Source organism: Lemur catta, chromosome 1 (genome assembly GCF_020740605.2).
Source record: "Lemur catta isolate mLemCat1 chromosome 1, mLemCat1.pri, whole genome shotgun sequence".
Classification (NCBI taxonomy): domain Eukaryota; kingdom Metazoa; phylum Chordata; class Mammalia; order Primates; family Lemuridae; genus Lemur; species Lemur catta.
This window is the reverse complement of record NC_059128.1, coordinates 259,099,326-259,122,592: the sequence shown is the minus strand read 5'-3', so window position 1 is coordinate 259,122,592 and position 23,267 is coordinate 259,099,326. Positions and strand designations below refer to the sequence as shown.

The window sequence follows — 23,267 nt, the reverse complement described above, 5'->3', positions numbered from 1 at the left end:
ACATGATAAATTATATTTTCCTTACTCTTTCTCCAATCTCAGTTTGATCTCCGTTTGGTAACTGCTCCAAATCGGGAAGGAGAGCACAGGCTTCCAATACTCGCTCATAAAACTGCTTCTGCATGACAGAGCCAAAAAGAATGTTTTCTTGCAAAATGCAATTCTGAATCCAGGCCTGCTGAGAAACATAAGCCACAGAACCCTAAAAGAGAAAGAAGTAAAAAAAAAAATTCTTCACAAGAGGAAAGGAGAAGTTGCATATACCATATTAAAGGAATATATTTAGTCTATAGTTTTGCCTTCTTTAGCTTTAAATAGAATTTTTAATTTTTCAAAAAAATATATAGATCGTGGTATCCTATTTTTATCTCATATATGTTTATTAGAGTTTCCTTCAGATGAGTTAAGTTGTGCTTCTTATTTACTCTCATAATGTCTATCAGAATTATCTGCCTCCGGTAGTGTTCTCTGGAAGCAGATGCTGAGTGTATCAGTTTGCTAGGGCTGCAATAAACTTTGAGTGGGTAGTTAAAATAACAGAAATTTATTTTTTTATAATTCTGTAAGCTAGAAGTCTGAAATTAAGGTGTCATCAGGGTTGGTTTCTCCTGAGGCTTCTCTCCCTGGCTTGTAGATGGCTGTCATCTCCCTGTGCATCACATGGTCCTCTGTGTGTGTGTGTGTGTGTGTGTGTGTGTGTGTGTGTGCGTGTGCGCGTTTGTGTGTCCTAATTTCCTCTTCTCTAAAGGACATCAGTCATACAGGATTCGGGTCCATCCCAATGAGTTTATTTTAACTTAACTCTATAAAGACCTTATCTTCAAATACAGTCACATTCTGAGGTACTGGGGTGTAGAACTTGATATACAAATTTTGGGGAAGCACAATTCAGTCTATAGCACTGGAGACAGAGTTGGGGGTGCAAGTTGTTTATTGGGGATCAACACTGTGGAAGGAAAGGAGGAAAGCAGGTTAGATAGAAGGAAAAGTAACACTGTGAGGCAGACCCAACAAAGCTTTGGCCAACCCTCCAGAAGCCATGGAGGAATATTGCCCATCAGAATTGTCCTGCGTTAGGCTGAACAGAAGTGGGACTCCAGCTGCTGTCTTCAACTGAGACCAACCTTGAAGGTGACTTGCTAATTATACTGCTACAGTTGGGTGGCAAGTCCTTCCTGGAATGAGGATCTGAGTGGCACATCTCCATGTCTTCCATATTAATCACCACACCCAAAATTCATTATTTGATGATTTTATGGCTTGAAATGATTACTAAGTATTTGACAGTCTGCGGCATAAAATATCCTCTTAACTAACTCTTCTTTTCCTGAAAAAACCCTATAGTATTTGCACTAGAGACCCACCTTTCAATCTGCTCCATGGACTCTATCCAAATATTGATTTAGGAGTATTTTACCTACTGCACGCTCTGTAACAATACCAGACACTTAAAAGTACTTTCTGACGTGGACATGTATGCGACTATTATTAGCCCTTTGATTTCTACTGACTACTTTAAAGATCAAAGATTAACTTTTAATTCTTCTTTGTTGAGCATGTAAGACACAGAATGGCTTTAGATCAAAAACAATACAATTCTGATCTGACCTGATCTTGAACACAAAAGTAATTGCTCTTGAATTGCCTTGTGAAGTGAATAATCTAACCTTTGCTTAGAATTGCATATTAAATCAGCCTATGGATGGTAGATATTTTGAATACTTGCTACATATTGAGCAAGTTAAACAGAACAGAAGATAAAGAATACAGGAGAAAAGACAAAGGAACACAGGAAAAATGATATACAATAAAAAAAGAAACTAAATAGTACAGTGACAGTTATAGCCTTTTATATTGGTATTATGAGAAAAAGAGCAGATTAATTTATGCAGAGATGTAAATGTTTCCTTTTATTATTATTACAATTATTATTTGCCTTTCACATACAAATGAAAATAAGTTCTTCTTGCATTCTTAATAATGAAACTACAATAGAAGTTTTGCTAGTTTAAAAATGGTCTCCAAATGTCTGATAGTCTGTCACAGAAGAACACTGATTGATTACTGAACAGTCTCATAAACAGTGTCTGGTGTGAGGCTTTGATACTGAGAAGAGTGAGGGATCCTTAGAGAAAGCTTGGAGAGAACAGGCAGTATTAGAGTGTGAACATTGTGACATAAAATATAACTCAAAAAAGCGATCATCTGAAAGCACTTTGAAAACTCTAAATGTTAAGTTGGTCCCACCATTATAATGATCATTTTATGTAACTAGAGATAATTAGGATGACAAAAATTCTGGATAAAAAAACATTTGGGGAAATAAATCAGAGTGTGATACTTCAAATCCTGCCATTGATCCAGATCAAAACCTTCCTGGAGGTCAAAGTGACCAGTTATAGAGACAGATGACATCTTCTGACTTAGACACCTATAAGTTAATATAAAAAGGGTGTTCTCTCTGCTTTTTACCATTAGCAATGGCATTATTATGGTTTCTTTCATCACCATGAACATGTTCTTAATTACAAACACTCAAAGATATCAGAAATGATCCTTATGTCTTACCATGAGAGCCTCGGCAATCATAATAAAGATAATGATAATCATACATATTCATAGGGAGCTAGCTAACTCTGTGCCAGGAGCTAGGCTAGGTCTTTGCACATTACCTTATTCAATCCTCACCCCAGACTCTTCAGCTCATTATCATTATTAATGCATCAGGTGAGAACTAGAATTGACATCATTTTTATCTTTACTGATTCCTAATTATTTTTCAAGATCAAATGAAAGGCTACCTCCTTTCCAATTCTTTTTCTAACTATTCAAAGTAAAATTTGTATTTTATGCTTTAATTTTTTGTATCTGATTTAAACATTTCTCAAAATTGATCTTGATATTTCCCCCACTAGAATTTGAAAGAAGAGGAGCATATCTTATGTATGTTTGTTTTTCTGGTACTAAGTGCTAGGCACATAGTATGTGCTCAATAATTGCTTGGTGAAAATAGCTGAAAAACCCAAGTGAAAATATAAAAAAAGCCTAATATGACACTCATTATTTGTAAAGAATAGTGAGGACTGCGGAAAGTTACAGTCATCTTGAACCATAGAGAAATGGATGATTTCTCTATGAAATCATTATGAACAGCATAAGGAAGGCTATAAAGATAGTATACTTAAGGTTAAAAAGTAGTGGTTTTAATTAAGTACAATCTTCTCAGAAAAAGTCATTGGAATCACATATTTGATCCTAAATTAGGTAATAGTAATGCTGAGACAAAAAGAATAATGAAAAAGTAATCACTAAAGGACTAGAATCAGGAAAGATATAAGGATATGAGGAAAGATATATGCCAAGGAAACATAAAAGGAGTTAGAGTTGATTTTTCCCAGAGAGGAAAAAAAAAAGTTGTGTGAAGAGAAACCGATCACAGATACATAGAGCATCTCCATCTTGTCACAGGTGAAAAGGATGGATTGGGCTGGAAGGAAAAACTCATTGGGTAGCCTAGCATTTCAAAAAGGAAACAACTGATTAAGATCTTGTTGAACTTTTATTCTTATTGATTTTTAAGAATAGAACAATTAGTCAAGAGTAGACCTCCCCACAGTCCATAGGCTGATTCTTAAGTGTAAGTTATTTATATTTTTATTTTTCTGAGATTTCTTATAGGTGAAAGATCCTACCCATGAGCAGTTATAAGACTTCTTAGAAACGGAATGGCTGTAATTACTTAGGGAACCTTGTTGAATGATAATTAGAAACCCAATCAAATTACAATATAAATCACATTCGTTTCTCTATAATTGGTTGCAATTCAGTTAATAACATCAAACAATTACCATAACCATTCATAAATGATTTGCTGAAGTATTTGGCAAACAGAATTCTGTTCCTAATCCATCCATAGTTAATCGATTTCTATGGAAATTGAAATGTTTGTTATAATCTAGAAATGTCCATTAAATACTTGCATCTGCTGTTTCATTTGATAAATTCTTCTGGGCACTAACGATGAGTTAGCTATAGCCTCTTACACCAGGAAATACTGAAAGAACATATTGTTGTTTTTACCTTTCTCTGGACAACTCCTGTAAGTTTCTCCATTTCTCCCAGAATGGCAGAAAGCACAGATGATTTTCCAGACCCAACTTGCCCTACAACAGCCACTAAAGCTCCTTCTGGAATCTTTATGTTCAAGCTGCACGACAAGAAAAGGAGAGAGATGATATAGGAAATTCTTGTTACAGTTGTTTTCAATGTATATTCCTAGGTAGGTCACTGCACACAGCCCTGAGCGTCATCCCTGAAATGGTTGCTTTTCACATTCTTCTATAAAGACCTTGCCTTTCAAAATGCAAACAAACCAACAATCTAGTGCTGCAGATAGAAGAAATGAAAATAGGACAGTAAAACCATCATGAAAATGAAAGTTGCAGTGAGAAGTTTTAAAAAGTCTTATTAATTTAAATATATTCATCTTATTAGAAAATTCAAAGAAATAAAAATATGGAGCATTATAGAACCCAATATTAAAATCTAAAAAAAATTTCTCCAAATCACGACTTACTCTTTTAGTATCGGAATCCCAGTTTTATCCCAGGAGAAAGAAGCATTTGTAAACCCAATGGCATGATCTAGGAAGAAAAGCAAGTACAATGATGCATTTTAGAACTAATTACCTTCAACTCAGAAATGAAATAAAATTGAATGCAAAGACGAAGTGCTGACCTCCTATGTAGTTTGTTTCAATATTTTGAGGAAGAAGCTCCTCGTCATTGAGAAAGTCTTCCAAACGATCCAATGATATTCTTGTCTATCAAAGTCAACATAAATGGAATTTATTTGAGGTTCAAGTAGAACTTAAACTAAAAAGTGTTTATTGTGATTGACAGACTGATTAAAGTTTTTCACTGCAAATTCAAGATATTGATATAAATATGGCAGGCATAGTTTAAACTGTTTTAATGTTATAAGTAAGTTTATCCCTAAAGAGAAAGAGCAGTTTCAAGGATCAAAGATCAAAACTAATGTCATCTATGCTGGCAAGTATGAGAAGAAACAAAAATTCTTCTTTGTTATCCTAGAAAACCCGTAACTACTTAATCAATAATTATAGAAAGATTAGTATTTTCCAGCTTTAGTAAGTAAAAATTGCATATACGTAAGGTGTACAACATGTTTTGATATATATTTGGAAATGGTGACCACAATCAAGCTAATTAAGTATCCATCACCTCACAGTTACCTTTTTTCCTTGTGTGTGGCAAGAATACTTAGCAAGTATAAAAGAATACTTACAAGTATAAAATACATTATTACTAACCGTAGTCACTGTGACATACATTAAGTCTCCAGAACTTACTCATCTTATAGCTGAAATTTGTACCCTTTGATCAACATCTCCCTATTTCCCCCAGCTCGCCCTCAATCCCTGGTAACTACTCTTCTTTTTCTGTTTCTATGAATTATACTTTTTTAGATTCCGCATATAAGTATTTGTCTTTCTGTGTCTGGCTTATTTCACTTAGTATAGTATTCTGCCATGTTGTCACAAATGGCAGGATATACTTTATGAAGGCTGAAACATTGTGTGTGTGTGTGTGTGTGTGTGTGTGTGTGTGTGTGTGTGTGTGTGCCTGCACAAGTGTGTTTACATTTTCTTCATTTATCTGTCAATGGACACAGGTTGATTTTACATGTTGGCAACTGAATAGTGCTGTAATGAACATGGGAGTGAATATATCTTTTCAAGATAGTGATTTTATTACCATCGTGTATATACCCAGAAGTAGGATCACTAGCTCATACAGTACTTCTATTTTGAATTTTTTGAGGAACCTCCATACTTTTTTCCATAATGACTGTACCAGTTTACATTTTTGCCAATAGTACATAAAAGTTCCCACGTTCTCTTCTCTTCACATCCTTGCCAACACTTGTGATCTTTTGACTTCTTGATAATAGCCATCCTAACAGGTATAAAGTGATATCTCATTGTGGTTTAGAAAGATTAGGTTTTAAAAGCAATTTTAAAATTGATGAATTAATTCTGCTGCTAATGATAAACAAAACCATGACTTGGCAAGAATAATATTTATTTATAAATGAATAGCTATAAAATGTTTAATTACTATTAGGATAAATAAAATCACATTTTTTTCCTGAAACTAACTTACATGAAATTTCTAGTACATTTAAATTTACTTTGAATTGGGAGACTTCTACTGTTAACAGATATTATACTGTGTTTTTTTTTTTTATCAAATGTGTCATTCATATTAGTACACACAGATGGTTCTTTTCTTTTTTTCATTTTGGAAAATCAGTCTCCTTATTTATTAAGTGAAGGCTGCAGTGTACCACTAGAAGTTGAATAACACTTTTGAAAAACCAGACCTTTACCTAGATTCTAATTTCAAAAGCAAAACAAAACTGTTACTCTAATAACTGACATTTTCTTTAGAGAAGTGTTCTGTGAAAACAAGTGTTAAAATCATCATATCAATAGATCTTCTATGCCCTCTGTTGGTTATTGTAAGTAAAAAAAAGTATGAAAAGAGTGTGATGTAACAAAAATGGCTCAATTGGTTTTTACTATTCAATTGTTATTCTTTATTCAAATAATAATAAAAAATAAAGAAAAACTTCTTAGATCTAAGAGCTGATTCCAATAAACAAAGATTCACTCTGTTTATGAATCCAGACTTGAGGAAAAGAATTCAATGGAGGATGCCTAGACAACACAAACCTGACATTCAAAAAATTTAACTGAAAATCTCAGGACAAAAGGATCAAGGAATAACTTTTTTGGATTCCCTGTGGTTTAGCAGTCCTGTAATCACTGTATCCAGCAGCTAAATAGCATCCAGGGATTGGAGATTAGGACTAAAAACAGGCTGAAGCAGGCATGTCACAGGTGACTTATTGGCAGTCTGATATTATCAATGCTCTTTTCTCCATGATTATTCATTCAGTAGAAATGAAATGCTGCAGAATTCTGGGAAAGCATTTGATGCAGTTTTATATAAATCACCTAATTATAAATTTTCAGTTGAAAACAGAAAATGGGCCGGGCGTGGTGGCTCATGCCTGTAATCCTAGCACTTTGGGAGGCCGAGGCGGGTGGATCACTTGAGCTCAGGAGTTCGAGACCAGCCTGAGCAAGAGCGAGACCCCGTCTCTACCAAAAATAGAAAGAAATTATCTGGCCAACTAAAAATATATATAGAAAAAATTAGCCAGGCATGGTGCCTGTAGTCCCAGCTACCCAGGAGGCTGAGGCAGTAGGATCACTTAAGCCCAGGAGTTTGAGGTTGCTGTGAGCTAGGCTGATGCCACGGCACTCACTCTAGCCCGGGCAACAGAGCGAGACTCTGTCTCAAAAAAAAAAAAAAGAAAAAAAAAAAAAGAAAACAGAAAATGAATGCTGTGATGGCATAGTGGCTAACTCCGGCTTTTAAAAAGCTAAGTAAAAGACACTAACATTTAGCAAGCAAAGCAATAGAATATATTGAAATATTTAAAAGTCACATTGGTGGGGAAAAAAGCATAAGCAGGGAAGACAGTATTCCTCCGATTCTATAATGTTTTTCATTACTCATTAGTTCATGGGGACTAATTTTGAATGCAGTGTCAAAGAGCCACAAAAGGTGAAATAAGATAAAGAAAAAAGGCAAAGAAATAAAATGTCCAAAAGCATAGACAGATTTCCGCAGAGGAATGATTCTTAGTTTAAGGTCCTCTGTACGTACCTGGACCACTGTTGAGATCACCCCTGGCAGTTCAAACAGAGGAATCCTTAAAATATTAAACAAAGACATAGATGTGAACACTTTAGTGGCTGTTAAAATGTTTTCTTCATCCAGTAAGAAATAGACACCAAAGGTGACCAGGGACACCTAAAAAATAGAGATATGTTATTTACTTCAAATATTTACTGATAACAATATTATGAGTTACAGTCTCCCAAATTAGAAAATTATCTTAATACTATTGTTTCGTTTACTGAGATTCAGTACTCTCGCTGAAGAACATAAAATATATATTTAGTGCAGATCATAAAATTGTGTGCCTTGGACAATGATATCCTTGAGACTGTGTGGTCCAGCTCTTTGCTATAAGATGTGTTATATTTTTGCTAGAGTTATTATTCCCATTTAAATTGTGTATCAGTTCATTTTTTTCTTTAAAAGCAGAAATTTTATGTAAAATTATTTTCCAGTTGTGTGTGTATACGTTCTGACTTGTATGTAATAATCATGTTTTTCTTGTATCATTAAATTAACTGAAGAAGATATGAATAAATTGTGGCTGATAATTTTTTTTATATTTGCTCTTCTGAGTTTCATTTAGAAAAGGCAGAAAAGTTCACTCAGCATGAGAGCATATTGACTACAATGTGTATAGTACTGGTTTAAGCAAATGGACTGTGTATAGTACTGGTTTAAGCAAATGGACTGTGTATAGTACTGGTTTAAGCTTCTTGGACTTTTTTACTGAAGTATTCCAACTGTAAATATTGATTTCACTTCAATAATACATGTTTAAATGAAACAAAATAATATTTTAAATTATCAAGGGAGACATATAGGACTTTCCTTGACCCTCATCATCTCCTGGGGTGGTAACTTTGTTTAAAAATTATGCTCCAGTTATATGTGGCTTGCCTATCCTTTGGCTTTTGCCCAACACTTCATATCCTAAGACAATTTATACTCTAAACAGCATGAGATTCCAGATGTTTACATGGTGTAATAGAGAATAAGCTTACTTCATATCAATTCACCTCTAAATACTTATTCTTTAACTCTGAAGATATTTTAAAACCACTGTGGACTTCCATTTCCTCTTTTGAAATGAGAGAAATAATACCTTATTATTGTGAGAATGAAATAAGATCATGTAGATAACTTGTCTTGTATGCAGTAAAAACACTAACTCCATATAATGCAGCCTGGGGGCCTGCTTAAAAGGGATTAATTAAACTTTGGAGCTGGAATGAAACTCTGAAATGTAGATAGTATTTTTTAAAAATATAGGATATGTTCAATCTGTGAGAAATCTACAAAGTAAAATCTTATATATAAAAAATACAGACCAATGAAAACATACATATTTCCCCTTCTTTAAATTTTTTGTTCTCTACTCTACATAAATTAATGAATGTATTTCCTGAAAATTTTAATTCATATATAGAACATTTCACTTTACACACCTTAATTCTAAATAATTTGGAGGTGAATCTGTAAATCAAATTTGAAAATCGAAGCAGGAAATATTATATACACTCACCAAGAACGGAATGCAAGTTAACGCCAACCTAGAAAATACAGTAAGATATCTAGCTGATTTTTGAAATTCCAATTCCTGATCTCGAATTTCAGTAATCTTATTTTGATAGAAGGGTTCCCAAGCATAAAGCTTGAGGATCTGTAAAGGAGTCAAATGGTAATTATTTGGCAATTGATACCGTAGATGAAATAAATGCACGCATACAAATACATACCACACTCACACATACACAATTGTGAAGGCAAAAAAAAATGATGGTACACTCATAAATAAAAGTAAATTGCTTCTACTTAAGTTAAAATATTTCCTTGAGTTATAATTTGAGGGTTGGGAGCAGGGCAGGAGGAGGGAATCACCATCCTCCAGCCATATGTCTTTCACACCCCCCAGTAACTTATTTCTGAGCCAGGCTCTGGCAACCTTCCAGCTCCAGGCACGAGCACCATAGCAGTTTCTGCCTAGCTCAGTTCTGTCACTCTTCCTACTGGTCCAACTCCCCATTTGTGTCTACTCCACATTTCTTCATAGCTAAGCTTTCTCCCTGGCTTCCCAATTTTTTCAAGGCAGATGTCTTGGGATTTCAAGCTATTCTCTGAAAGGCGATTGGTGTTTTGAGATTGTGAACTGTTTTCTGAGACAAAACATGGGGAAGCAGGATCATACACTGGCTCCCATATACAGTTTAGAATGAGATAGACCTACGTTCAAATTCCAGCTCTATCTCTTTGTGATGCTTAATTTTATCTGTCTACTAAACTGGACTATGGTGCCCAGTTGTTTGGTCAAGCACCAATCAGTCTAGACGTTGCTGTGAAGGTATTTATTTGATGTGATTAAATTTAAGTCAGTAAATTCTGAGATATGTAGATTTATAAGCTAAAATATGGGTGGGCCATATCAAATCAAGTGAAGGCCTTAAGAGAAAAGACTGAGGTCCCCTAAAAAAGAAGGAATTCTGCCTCCAGACTGAGGACTGCAGCATCAACTCCTGCAGAATTTCCAGTTTGCAGGCCTGTTCTACAGATTTCAGACTCACCAGCCCCCACAATCAGATGAGCAAATTCCTGAAAATAAATCTCTCTCTCTGTCTTTCTCTCTCTCTCTCACCTTAATATACTCTGTCTCCGTAAACTTAGTCATGATTCTTAACTGCTCAGTGCCTTTGTTTCTTAATTTGTAAAATGGGAATGAGAAACCTTTTTGGGGGGTTATAAGAATTATATGAGGAACTAGATATAATGTTGTAGTACAGCATTTCACACATACAAAAAGTTCAATAAATAGTAACAATTATCAGTATTATCCAAGAGAACCTTTATAACACATGTTATCAAACCCCAAGCATACTTTTAAATTATCCTAATTGCCATTTGAACCTCTAACAAATTTCTAGCCTGTTCTTTGCTGAGACTACTATTTCAAGTTTTGGATTTGCTCAGATCTTGAGGACATGTTCTGCTACTAGCCTTATTAATAATACAAATTTTCTTTTATTAATATAAATATTTAAAACTTATAAGCATTACATTGCTTTACCTTTTTTGGGTGCAAATTCTGTCAATTAACCACTGAGAGTTGCATTAGAATCATATTAGTTTGGAGTGTGTGGTCTTATTAAATAATTCAAGTCAAATTTCAGAGCCAGTTAGGGTACTGAATTTCATATGAATAAGTGGATATCAGTCTCTTTTCAAAGCTTCTTTAATGTAACAATCTCTTTCACTTCAGTAAGTTATAATTTTGTGAAAGTTCTGCATAGTACAATACAGAAGACCCTTTATTGATTGTAAGGTGAATCAATGTGTACATATGATGGGTACATACTGTGTATATAATAACAGATGCATCAGACAGAGGGAATTTCCAATGTCATTGACAAAGCCAGAAAGAAATGTCATGTGGGGTTTGTAAATTTTGCCCCTTAGAAAAATCTGATAAAGCATAATCTAGGTGCAATAGGATTTGAAATTATGTATATAAAAAGTTCATGAGGTTTCACTCACTTCCCTGCAGAGAAAATATTAGTGGCATGGTTGAGGTAGCTTTCCCAAGGAAAAAATAATTTGCAACATATCATTTGTAGAATAGCATTTATATGATCATTTGTATTCCCACATAAAAGAAGCTAAATGACATCTCATCACTTCCCTCATATAAATCTGCCTTTATACCACTTATATAAAGGTTATTGCCACTTTTGCCTGCTTCATCCCATCTCTTCCAAATTATTCCTTAAAATAAATAATATTTTGTGTCTTTTAGGATATTTGCATTTAGTTGTTGGGTGGGAAACAAAAAGGAAATCCCTGCATTTTATTTGGCTTTGCATTCAAATGCTATTTTAGCAATAAGGATTCCTACATATCTGCAATCTAAAACCCCCTCCCAACAATGATACATGTATTGTCATTTTGAGACATTGAGAATAGTACAAACTTTATTTATTGACTAATTTATTGCTATACCCTAGTCAATTCAAAGGCATATCCCTTTTATGTATATTACCTTAATTCCATGTAAGATTTCTTTGAGCAGTTTTATGTGTTTATCTTTGTTCTCTTTTTGGCTTTTCTATTTAATGGAAAGAAAATAAAAGCATATTTGACAAAATTGGTAATACTTTTAATTGTATGGCCATAGACACTTCTTAAACATAGTCTATTTTCTGTATTTTATATAAGATTTATTTGAGAAAAACATTTTACAATGCTTATACAATATCATTCTATTGATAATGTTGGACAATAGTTATAACTAGGCAACTATAACCTACTTATAACACCCACATATCCAATTAAAATGGAATAAATTTCCAAAAACTCTATCAGCTATACATATAAATGTATATATTTATAACAGAAGTGTAACAGGAATAAAAATAAGGCTCTCTATTTTTAGATTAAGTTCTTCGGGAATTAGAATAATTAAAATGTATATCTTGAAATACCGACTGTTTTCTTTTTATAAATATTATGTAATTGTTGCATATTTATTCAAATATTTAATAATTATCATAATATTTATACTTATTGTTTGGGTATTGTTTCTTAAGAGTTTCTTCTACAAACATTGCCAGTTAATGTTATATGTATAAATAAGTGCTTGTATATCTTATGAAGAACACATTGACAAGTTAACACTCATAACATTATTTGCATAATTTAAATGCATATTTTCTGTTTCATATATTTGCACATAATATTGAAATCTCTGTGAAGGTTCTGGGACTCTAGAAAAAGTTCCAAAAATTTATTTCCATTTCTAATAATTTGAATTTAAATGGCATTTTTTAAAATCCAGAATTTTTTTAAAAACTAGATTAAAAGGATTCATTATAATTATAAGCAAAACTGTTGTTCTAAACATTAGTGTCTTTAATACTTCTCTTTCATAATTATATGCTTTTTCTAGTTTTCATCTTTCAATATCAGTCATCTTTGAAAATCTCAGAAAAATATAACAGAAAGTGTTACTTTTTATTACTTAAATGTATTAAAGTAATAAGAAAAAAACTCGCTTCCTTCTAATTCCACTCTACAGCTAACTAACTATTCTTATTAATAGAAGACTGCTGCTTTATCTCTAGATGACTTCTATGCTTATACAGATACATTTATAGATATATATCTTCATTTATTAATATTTATCTATCATACACATGTGCACAGGTATAGTCACATCTTAAAAATTGGATTAATTATATAGATACATATGTGCCTGATATACATACACAGATGTATATATTAATATATACATATATATTTCTTTAATCTGCTTTCTCCTCTAATATGTGATTAAGACACTTCCAGATCAATACATAGATATTGCTAATATTTGATGCATTTAAAATAATGAAATATGGTTTCATAAACCATACATCTGTGTCTGTGTATGGTAGTTTAACATGTGAAATCATATGTCGCATTGCAGTGCAATTTCCTTTAGTACAGTGAGCTGTGCTGTTTCTCCATTCCTATAGTACAGCATAGTGCACTGTCTGATACATGGTGGGAGGTCAAAACATATATTGACAGTAAGATGAATGACTGACTGAATGTAAAGGAAGAATGTTAAAATTAAGTCAGTGAAGCATTTACTGTGCACTTGCTGCATGCAGTCCACTCTGCAGACATTTGGGCATACCCCTGCCTTCAGGCTGCATGCATATTATTCCCTCTGATTGCTGTATCTTTTGTTCAGACATCCACATGGATTACTCCTTTACCCTGTTGATATGCCATTTCCTTCCTGAGGACTTTCCTTCCCCTGTATGTAAAATGGCCTTTGATTGGCTATCATCTTATCCTATCCTGACCACCCTTTGATTGTCTATCATCTTATCCTTACTTATTTTTCTTCATATACAAATTGCCACAAGGTATTATGTTATATATTTATTTTATTGCTTGATGCCTCTGTCCCCCACTAGTCCCATGAGAGGTGGAACCTGTCAGTTCTTGCTGATGGCTTCCTCTGCCCACAACAGTGGCTGGCACAGACAGGCTGGATGCCCGATCATTTCTGGTTAATGAATGTGTGAATGACAAATTTGTATGGCTTCCATTTATAACCTCTATTTTCCGTATATATAGAATTAGCTAGATGATATTTTTGACTCAAGTCAGAAAACTCAGTTTCTGTTTGAAACATGTAACATGAGACAGTCATTTTCTTACCTTCAGCTTTTTTACTCTAGCTGCAGCTAATGCATTTATCGGTATAACGAACACAAGGACAGCCACCCCTGCTAATACTGCTGAACCCAGCTCTTGCCAAAGGAGAGATATGGCCACCAGAATTTGTAAGGGGCCTGACCAGAGGAGATTGAGGTTTGCTGTGAAGTCCATGAGCTGCTGGGCATCTGCTGACATCAAGTTAATAATTTCCCCGGTAGAAAACTTTTTTCGAGAAACATTTGATAAAATTAGGGACTGTCAAAAGAGAAGCAAAACATTTTAGAGTTCTGTAGATTATGGGGCATCTTTTAATCAAACAATGGTAACTTTTAATGGCAACTTTTAATATGTTTATGAAAATATACAAAGCTATTTATGTATTGGAGTCATAAAAATAGACATAATTTTTAGGCGAGAAACATAATGATTGATCAAAGTCTATAGTTTTGGAATTCCCTGCATATTGGTATAGAGTAGCATTTTAGTTTCCAAGCAAATAACTCTTTATAACTTGTTAATTACCAAATTTCAAAAATAAATCTATTCTAGATAGATTGAAGTTCTCCTCCATTTGTATCCCCATGATGCTAAACGGTCTCAATGTTATCAGTACAAAGTACATGAATGAATCAATGAATATCAAATGCATACTGATGAATAGTATTACACTAAAAATTTGTGGAGAATTAAAAATGGACACGGCTACAATTCTCCAGGTAATTACAGTCTAGCTGTGGAGCTACACACCCACAAACACACACACACACACAGGCCAATTGTAAGTGTACAAGCAGCTAATAAGGGTCTTGGGAACTTAGATAAGAGTATGGGAAATGCTTCATGGAGCAGAGGGAAATATATATTCTGTTCAAAGGCCCAATTCGTACTTTCCACCTGTGCATGCTTTTTAATATTTATATAGTGAATCCAACATCCTAAGATATGCATTGGTAATTTCTTCCTAATGATGCTGATAGTAAGCATTTATTAAATCATCCACCCATTTAAAATTTCCAGTGAAATGTATAAACAACTGTAAAAGTACTGGGGGATTTGTATGTCTATTGGAAACCAGGCAAACATTCATTCACATACCAAAAATTTTATGGAATTTCCACTACATTGATTTAAAGAGAGACAGGATTAAGAGTTAGATACAGGAGGCGCTTGAAATCTATTTATTCAATAAATTAATAATTCAGAGGAAAAGCTCATTTGGAAAATAGTAGGCAGGGCCCACAGTGGAACTCCTCTAACATCGCCTAGTTTCAGGCCGAAGGGCTATTTAATGCAAGGTGGGAGTGGGGCTTCGGGTCCAGTGGAGTGACTATACCCGTCTTGGTAAGATCACAAGACACTAGCATCCCCAAAAGCACAAGTCTCCAGGGCTACTGCAGTGTTCAATCCTCGTTTACATTTCTGCCCAGAAATTAGAGGCATTTCTGCTACTGACTAGTAAGGAGGACAGTTAAACTGATGATAAAACAGAATGACTACTGCCACAAGAGAAAAAGGAAAAAAATACTGGTCACTTTAAGAGTTAAGCTTATAGTCATATGTCATATCTCCTCCAAACGTAGGTTTTTAACCTCCCCTTAGTGAACTACTGATCAACAATGAGGAGAAGAAAAACAATGGAAATCCAAGAGTTATACTTCTCATTTTAGTAAGCCTATAATAATTTTTAAGAGCAATCCATTGATCTAATAGAATCCACCCCCACCTTATAAACAAATATACATTCTTTTCTCCTATCCTTTTAAAAACATTATTTAGTATTTATGGAAATATTAAAAGATTGAGTAGTTCAAATTAACTGAATTATCCAAGGAATCAAATAAATACCCTCCTCTTGAAAAGAGGTATTACAAGAAACATGAGAAAATAATTGAATATCTCCTTGTGGTCTTTATAGAGAAAAAGTATGATATCCATCAAAAATGAATAGTAAGAATAGAATTTATTTTCAAGTTGAAAATACAACTGTCCAATTTTTGAAAAACGTAATAGAGGCATCAAAAGTCCAAATGGATGCTACAATAAAATGAAATTTGTAAACTGGTAGATAAGTTAAAAAAATTTTCTCATACATTAGAGAAAACATTTCAAAAAACAAAATGATGACAGGAGAGATTTAAGGAATGGAGAACGGGTTCAGGAAATCACATACACACACAAGATACAAATGTCTACATATATGTATATATTTATATTTATACTTCTTTAATATGTAGAGTAATAAAGAACACAGTCTCTAGAGCAGAATGCGTGAATTCCAAGACTAGCTCTTCGATTTTAATAACTTTCTAAGTTTCTTTACATTATATATATGAACATTATATCTGCATCTATATGTATAACTGAATGTATGTCTATGCACATAATGGTGCTTAAAACCAGACATACACACTATATATACACACACATATATAAAATATATATACACACTATTATTTTGCAAGAAAAGAATGAGAAGAAATCATTGAAGAAAATAGAAAACACTTTCTCTGAATGGAATATTTTAAACCAAAAAGCAGCCAGGAAGTAGTAACCAAATTAGTTAGAAAACAGCACCTCCTCTTATCTTGGTGAAATTAAAAAGAAATCTTGATAAGCACCAGACAGGGAAAAATCAAAACAAAACAGGTAATCCTAAAATGGTAGGGGTGGAAGTGGAGGATTGGCAGCAGCTCTCTTTGTCATACCTAATGACAGAAGACAGTGTTGCAATGGTTAATAAGGATGTATAGAGAAGATACTTTGATATCTTTCCATTGGAAATATAAATTGTTCAAGACCTTTTGAAAAATACTTAGAATTTCCATTAAAATTAAAATTATTTCCCTGGATCTTTAAACTCAGAAATCCCACTCCTAGGACAAAAACACAGATATCCTTGTATGGAAAGGATGTTTTTTTGCAACATTGCTAATAGTGTTTGAATAAATTAAGGTTACAGACACAGGTAGAATATTATGTAACCATTAAAAATTATAATTAAAGTTATACTGGTGAGATGTCTAATTTTTGAACACACAAATAAAAATGAAATTTTCAAAAAAAGGTGCTTACAATGTTGTCCAAGCTTTAGAAGTCAATGAAATCCCCCCAAAAATAAAAAAAAAATATGCTGGGAATGAAGATGGTAAGCAAGGAGAAAGAGGGAAAGAAAAAATGAGAAAAATATGACAATAGTAAAGAAAGTATAGCGCATATGAAATAAGTCTGTCTATGAATTTAAACATATGCATGTATGTAAGAATAAATATTTTTAAAAATAAGACTAAATATAAAAATGAATCACAAAGAAATTATATTCAGAAAATATTTTCTCAATATTTTGCTCATGAAATATTACTAAGTAAATAATAGATTACAAAAGAGTATGTACCAAATATGTATGTATGTATGGAAAAAATATTGAAAGAAAATACATCAATGCTTATTTCTAGATTCTAGAATTATGGATGTTTGTTATTTTCTCTTTCAAAATTTATGCATTGTACACATTTTCTTCAATGTACAAGAGAAAATAATCGTCAAAAATTAATTTCTAATTAAGATTCCACTGTATGTACATATCACATTTTCTTTATCATTCATCTGTTGATTGATTATGTTGTTTCTACATCTTAGATATTATGAATAGGGTTTCAGTGAGCATGGAGTGCATATATCTCTTCCAGATCCTGATTTTAATTCTTTTGTATATATACCCAGAAGTGGAACTGCTGGATCATATAGTTCTATTTTTAATTTTTTGAGGAACCTCCATATTTTTTTCCATAGCAGCTGTACCATTTTGCATTTCTACCAATAGTGTGCAAGGGTTTTGGTTTCTCTGCATTCTTGCCAAGACATGTCCTTTGTTTTTTTGATCATACCATCCTGACAGGTGTGAGATGATATCTCATGGTTTTGATTTATATTTGCATGATGATTAGTGATGATGAGCATTTTTTTCATATACCTGTTGGCCCTTCTGTGTCTTCTTTGAAGAAATGACTACTCAGCCTTAAGGAAGAAGGAAATTCTATAATATGTGACAACATGGCTAAACCTTAAGGGCATCATGCTATGTTAAATAAGCCAGATGCAGAGAGACAAATACTGCGTGAGTATTGGGAATGAGGTATTTTAAATGAGGTATCTAAAATGGTCAAATTCATAAAATCAAACACTGGAATGGTGCTTACCAGGGGCTGAGGGGGAGACAAAATTGGGGAGTTATTAGTCAACAGGTACAAAGTTTCAATTAACCACATAAGATGAATAAGGTGTAGAGATCTGCTGTATATTTTACCATAGTAAACAATGTATTTTACCCTTATAATGTGTTAAGATAATAGAGCTCATGTTAAGTGTTCTGATGACACTAAAAGAAAAAAAATGTTACTTTCAGAATATTATAGAAGACTAAAAGTCATCCTATAATTGAATGTTGTTTACATGCCATCTCTAACATTAGAACTGATTTTTCTTTCAATATTTTTTTCTGCCAAATAAACCTTTACATTTTCGTAAAAGACAAAATTCACAAGCTATGAAGGGCGACATAGTTACCATTTATTGCTAAATTATACAATCTAAACTGCCTTTTGTTATACGAAACAATTTGAAAGAATACTGCAATAGGCACCAAGATTACAGTGGATGGTGCAACATTTCTGGAATTGTCTGGTAGAAAGTATTTTAATCTGATAAAAGAGAGAAAATGTGACTCAGATAAAAAGAAAGACCCATCTTTAAAATCTCAAACAAGGTAAAAAGTTTGGGAGTTTCTAAATACTCTTCAATCAAAATAAAAATTAGCCAAGGTATATCGTTATCACAATCACTTTTTCTAAGAAACTCAAAGTTCTATCCAAGTTTTAGATTCCTTTTCTACAGTATTTTCATATCATATAAATTCTAGTCTGCACACTCACACAAGCATCACTGGGTGACTCATGTATTTTCGAAACTTAATTCGTTTCACTTATTCAAGTATTCTCTGAGAAGATCCAGATGAACCAGATATAGTTCCAAGTCTCACAAACTCCTCCTACTTACTGGAAATACTTTGATTATCACTGAGTTCAATACACTATTATTTCATTTTATCATCTGATGATAAAATTCGTCTGGCAATTTCACATTCTCCCTCATGTCTATGCTCATTTCTAGATTCCTGCCATGATGCTAGCTCATATCTTTATCTCCTGAACTAGTACAATAGCTGTAAGGTTCGCCTTCTTTCCAGCTCCACGTGTTTTCAATCCTTTTGTCCTGATCATCCACCCTATGGCTTAACTGGATCCCAATTTATTATGGAATTAAAGTATATTTTTACAATATGTCTTTCAAGGTTCTTTATCTAAAAGATTTTAAAAAGCAATCTCTTCTGTCTTTACTATCTCTTCCCACTATCCTGTACATGAAACACTATTTCTAGTCAAATTAATCTACTCCCCATTAACTGAGCAGGCTTTGTACTAATTCGTGTACTTTTTTCCTCCGTAGTATTCTGACAGCAGAGCCTTTACCTAATACAATTCATCCTTCAGACCCACATCATGCAATATTAACCATGAAACTTTTCTGACCATCCAGCTGGAAGTCACACACATCATTTAATGTAGAGCTGGAAGGGCCCTAAAATTCCTGTCCCAATGATTTTTTCAACCAGAAGTACAAGACAGGGTGAGCCTGATGGTGTGGTCACATAATATGTATAAGAATGCATTCTTCAATTCCTTTGTGTACCAAGAAGTGTGTCAGGACTTACATTTCTACAAGGCTGTCCATTTTCATCAAACCTAAGCATAAAAATGGACAGTTTTGCCAAGGTCTTTGGGTCTTTCCTTCTGAAAGCTCCCATATCATGTAAAACTTTGATTAAATAAATTTGTTATGCTTTTATTTTGTTAACATGCCTTTTGTTATAGGAGTGACCCTTATGATAGACAAGGAAAGGTATTACACCTTTCTGGCCCCACACAAGACTATACATTTAGAGCAGTTTTATGTTCACAGCAAAACTGAAAGAAAGGTATAGAGAGTTCCCTTATATTCCCTGCACCGCATATGCATGGCCTTCTCCATTACCAACATCTCCCATAGAGTGGTCCATTTTGCTACAACTGATGAACCTACACCGACACACTATTATCATTTAAAGTCCATAGTTTACATTCAGGTCCACTCTTAATGTTGTATATTCTGTGGGTTTGGACTAGCATATAATGAATGATATGTACTTACTATTACAGTATTGTACAGAGTAGTTTCATTGCCTTAAAAATCCTCTATGCTCCACCTTTTGTGCTTGTAAATTCACACTTTTGTGAATTTACTCTTGTATGGAAGTTTACTCTTTTATGCTTATAAATCCACCCACATCTCACATCCAAACTCCAATTCTCTTATCAATGAATAAAATCCTGTTTCACACCGACTGTACATCAAAAACCTGTGCTAGTATTTAAACTGAATCCTAGATTTTCTCTTATCTTTCCTCCATATTTGGATTCCTCATATACCTACCTCTAGAATTAGGACTGGGTCAGCCACCCTGACCTTGTATTGGGTTGTGCTCTGCAGAGCTATTAATAAATGACTCTGCTGCAAACTCAATTACCATTTACTGGCTCAATTGGTCCCAGATCATTCTAGGATCTCTAAAACCGCTCCATGCCCCCATTTTGGCCCAGTACGGTGAAATGGCCTGTAATGCTTCATGTAGTTCAGCCTAAATTGTAACACTTCCTTCCACTTATACCAGTTCTATAGCTCCCTCAAAGACCATTTCAAGACTTCCTTTCTATTTGAAAACTTTCTTAACTGTATACAATCTTTGTAGATTTCCTGCACATCTGATCTTTTATAAAATCTGAATTTAGTTCCACTTATTTATTACATATGCTAAAACTTTCCCCCAATTTCTTGAAGGCAAGGGCTCATTCATTCATTCATTCATTCAAATTTTATAAAAATTTATAAAAGCCACTGTCTTAGACAATAAGGATATAACAGGTAAATAAGTTCCTATTCCAAATCTTGAAGAACTCACAACTTACAGGGGAGCACACCTGTTAATTGAATAATTGGTTGATAATTAGGAGAGAAAGAAAAATCTCTAATTGTTAATAATTATGATGTAAATAAAAAGCTCTGGATGGTAAAGAGGTGGTGTTTAAAACTGTATTTTCAAAAAAAGGACAAAGTACATGTTAAGGTTATGCCAGGAATAAGAATCAGCTAAGTTTGGGGGATAGGGCTTATAATGAAAGAAAAGCAGACAACGATTGAATAGAAAAGGATGGCTTTGTTGTGTGAAAAAATAAGGTAGATTGAGCAGAGGGAGAAGAAAAAGGTAGTATGTACAATGAAAATGATTGTGAAAAAAGGAAATTTTATTGATGCATAAATATAGACAACCAGAAAAACATTCAATTCCATTCACCTTCTGGAGGTGAGTTAAGTGACATAACAGGAGACAAGGATAATCACTTAATTTCATGGATTAGGGCTGACTACAATTTGTAGGGACTATAGGGAGAAATAGCCCTAGAGGGAAATTAATGCAACCAATATTGAGTCAAAGTTTTTTTAAAGTAAAACATGTGCATATGCCAAGGACACCTTAAGAACTTTTTAATATACTCTCCTACTTTTCTAGTCCCCTTATTTTAAAGTACATAAAAGAGCAGTCCATTTAGAAATTGGGAATTCTTTGAATTTGTTTTACCTTTTTGTAGATCAGTCCAATTACAGCTGTTTTAATTTTTGCTGAGGTGAGTGTGTTAAAACGTTGATATTGCTGAAGGATCAGGGTTTGCAAAAAGACTACAATAAAAAGTGCCACTGCATAACCACAGCCAATCCAGCCAATATCTGAACTGTGTTCACAGAAAATGATCATTTGCCTGAATGTCATAAAAATTGAGAAAGGGGAAGAAATGTTAAACATCTGAAGTAGTTAAATGTTTATGAGAGTTGATTATTGCCAAAATGTCATACACACACACACACACACACACACACACACACACACACACACAGTCTCTCTCTCACACACACATATATACCCCTACCTCTTCTTTTCCTCTGCTTGCTCAATTTGGTATCCTTATCCCACCACCTTTTTTAACTCAAGCATTACATGATTAAATAAATAAAACTAATAATTATTTTCACAGGTTTGTGAGTAAGAAGTTATTTTCTGGTTTTTATATGGTAATCTCATCAAACAATTAGTCTAACTGTTTTAGTCTAACTTCATTAGAAAAATTGAGACATGGGGACATATGAAAGTTTGTGTTTTTTTTGCTGGGTACAATGTCTCAGCTACTTGGGAGGCTGAGGCAGGAGGATTGCTTGAGCTGAAGACCTGGAGGCTGCAATGTGATATGATTGATTGCATCTGTGAATAGCCACTGAACTCCAGCCTGGGCAACCTAGTGAAACACCACCTCTAAAAAAAGCAAACAAACCACTTTTTTCCCCCCAAATCATACATTTTGTCAAATAGAGGGAAATATAACAATCAGAACTTAAGTGGGGGATCTCTTAGGATGGCACATTGATGCAATTTTTAAAGGCTAGATTTATATTTCATCTTTTTATTGTTACTTTTATGCACAAGCTATTTCCCTCTTCTCTACATTTTCTTATTTCCTCTTAGATTTGGTCTCAGCATGGTTATTATGATTAGGGTCACTGCTGGGGTACAGAAAAACAGTGGGGATGGTTCTAAACATAACTACCTTGGTTGCTTATTGTCCCTAGACTATAAACATTGATTAAAACTCAAAGTGCCTGATGTCTATTGTTAATAACATTTTTATGTGACCTCACCTTTTTATAAACTGCATCTATGGGACTGAAAATAATAATAATTTTAAAAGACTACCTATACTGTGCAAAATGATGAAAAAAATTGGGCAGATACTCTGAGATACTATAAATTTATTTCATTTATTTTGCAGGCATACAGTTCTTGGTTTATTTAGTGTCTTCTATTTCATTGGTGAAAGTTTAATTTAGTATTAGAGGTTTTATGAATAGACCTTTTTCACTGTGAACTCTGAAGATATAAAAATGTTCTTTGTCATTATAAATGGCCATTATGAGCCAATTCATAGGTTAGCAGAACAAGAAGGAAATCCTATGGAATTAAGTGTGACTATATGTAAATTTTTCCCAAAGGATACTGAATTTAAAAACTTATTCATTATATAAGTTTAAATTTTTAAGTGGTAAATAAAATTTCTAGGCTTTGATCTATTTTACTGATGGCTTAGACAGCTA

General features: G+C 33.5%; 1 protein-coding gene across 1 annotated transcript in view; it reads right to left on the bottom strand.

Annotated features, from left to right (window-relative positions):
• Positions 1 to 23,267, bottom strand: part of LOC123630640 (multidrug resistance-associated protein 1-like) — an 83,662-nt gene that overhangs the window by 39,216 nt on the left and 21,179 nt on the right. The window contains exons 5-13 of the mRNA XM_045540462.1: positions 21,706 to 21,883; positions 13,977 to 14,231; positions 11,806 to 11,871; positions 9,301 to 9,438; positions 7,761 to 7,907; positions 4,738 to 4,822; positions 4,577 to 4,643; positions 4,081 to 4,207; positions 26 to 202 (exon numbers count right to left, since the gene is read on the bottom strand). Coding sequence (XP_045396418.1) covers positions 26 to 202; positions 4,081 to 4,207; positions 4,577 to 4,643; positions 4,738 to 4,822; positions 7,761 to 7,907; positions 9,301 to 9,438; positions 11,806 to 11,871; positions 13,977 to 14,231; positions 21,706 to 21,883 — 1,240 coding nt within the window. The remainder of the gene's footprint in view (positions 1 to 25; positions 203 to 4,080; positions 4,208 to 4,576; positions 4,644 to 4,737; positions 4,823 to 7,760; positions 7,908 to 9,300; positions 9,439 to 11,805; positions 11,872 to 13,976; positions 14,232 to 21,705; positions 21,884 to 23,267) is intronic.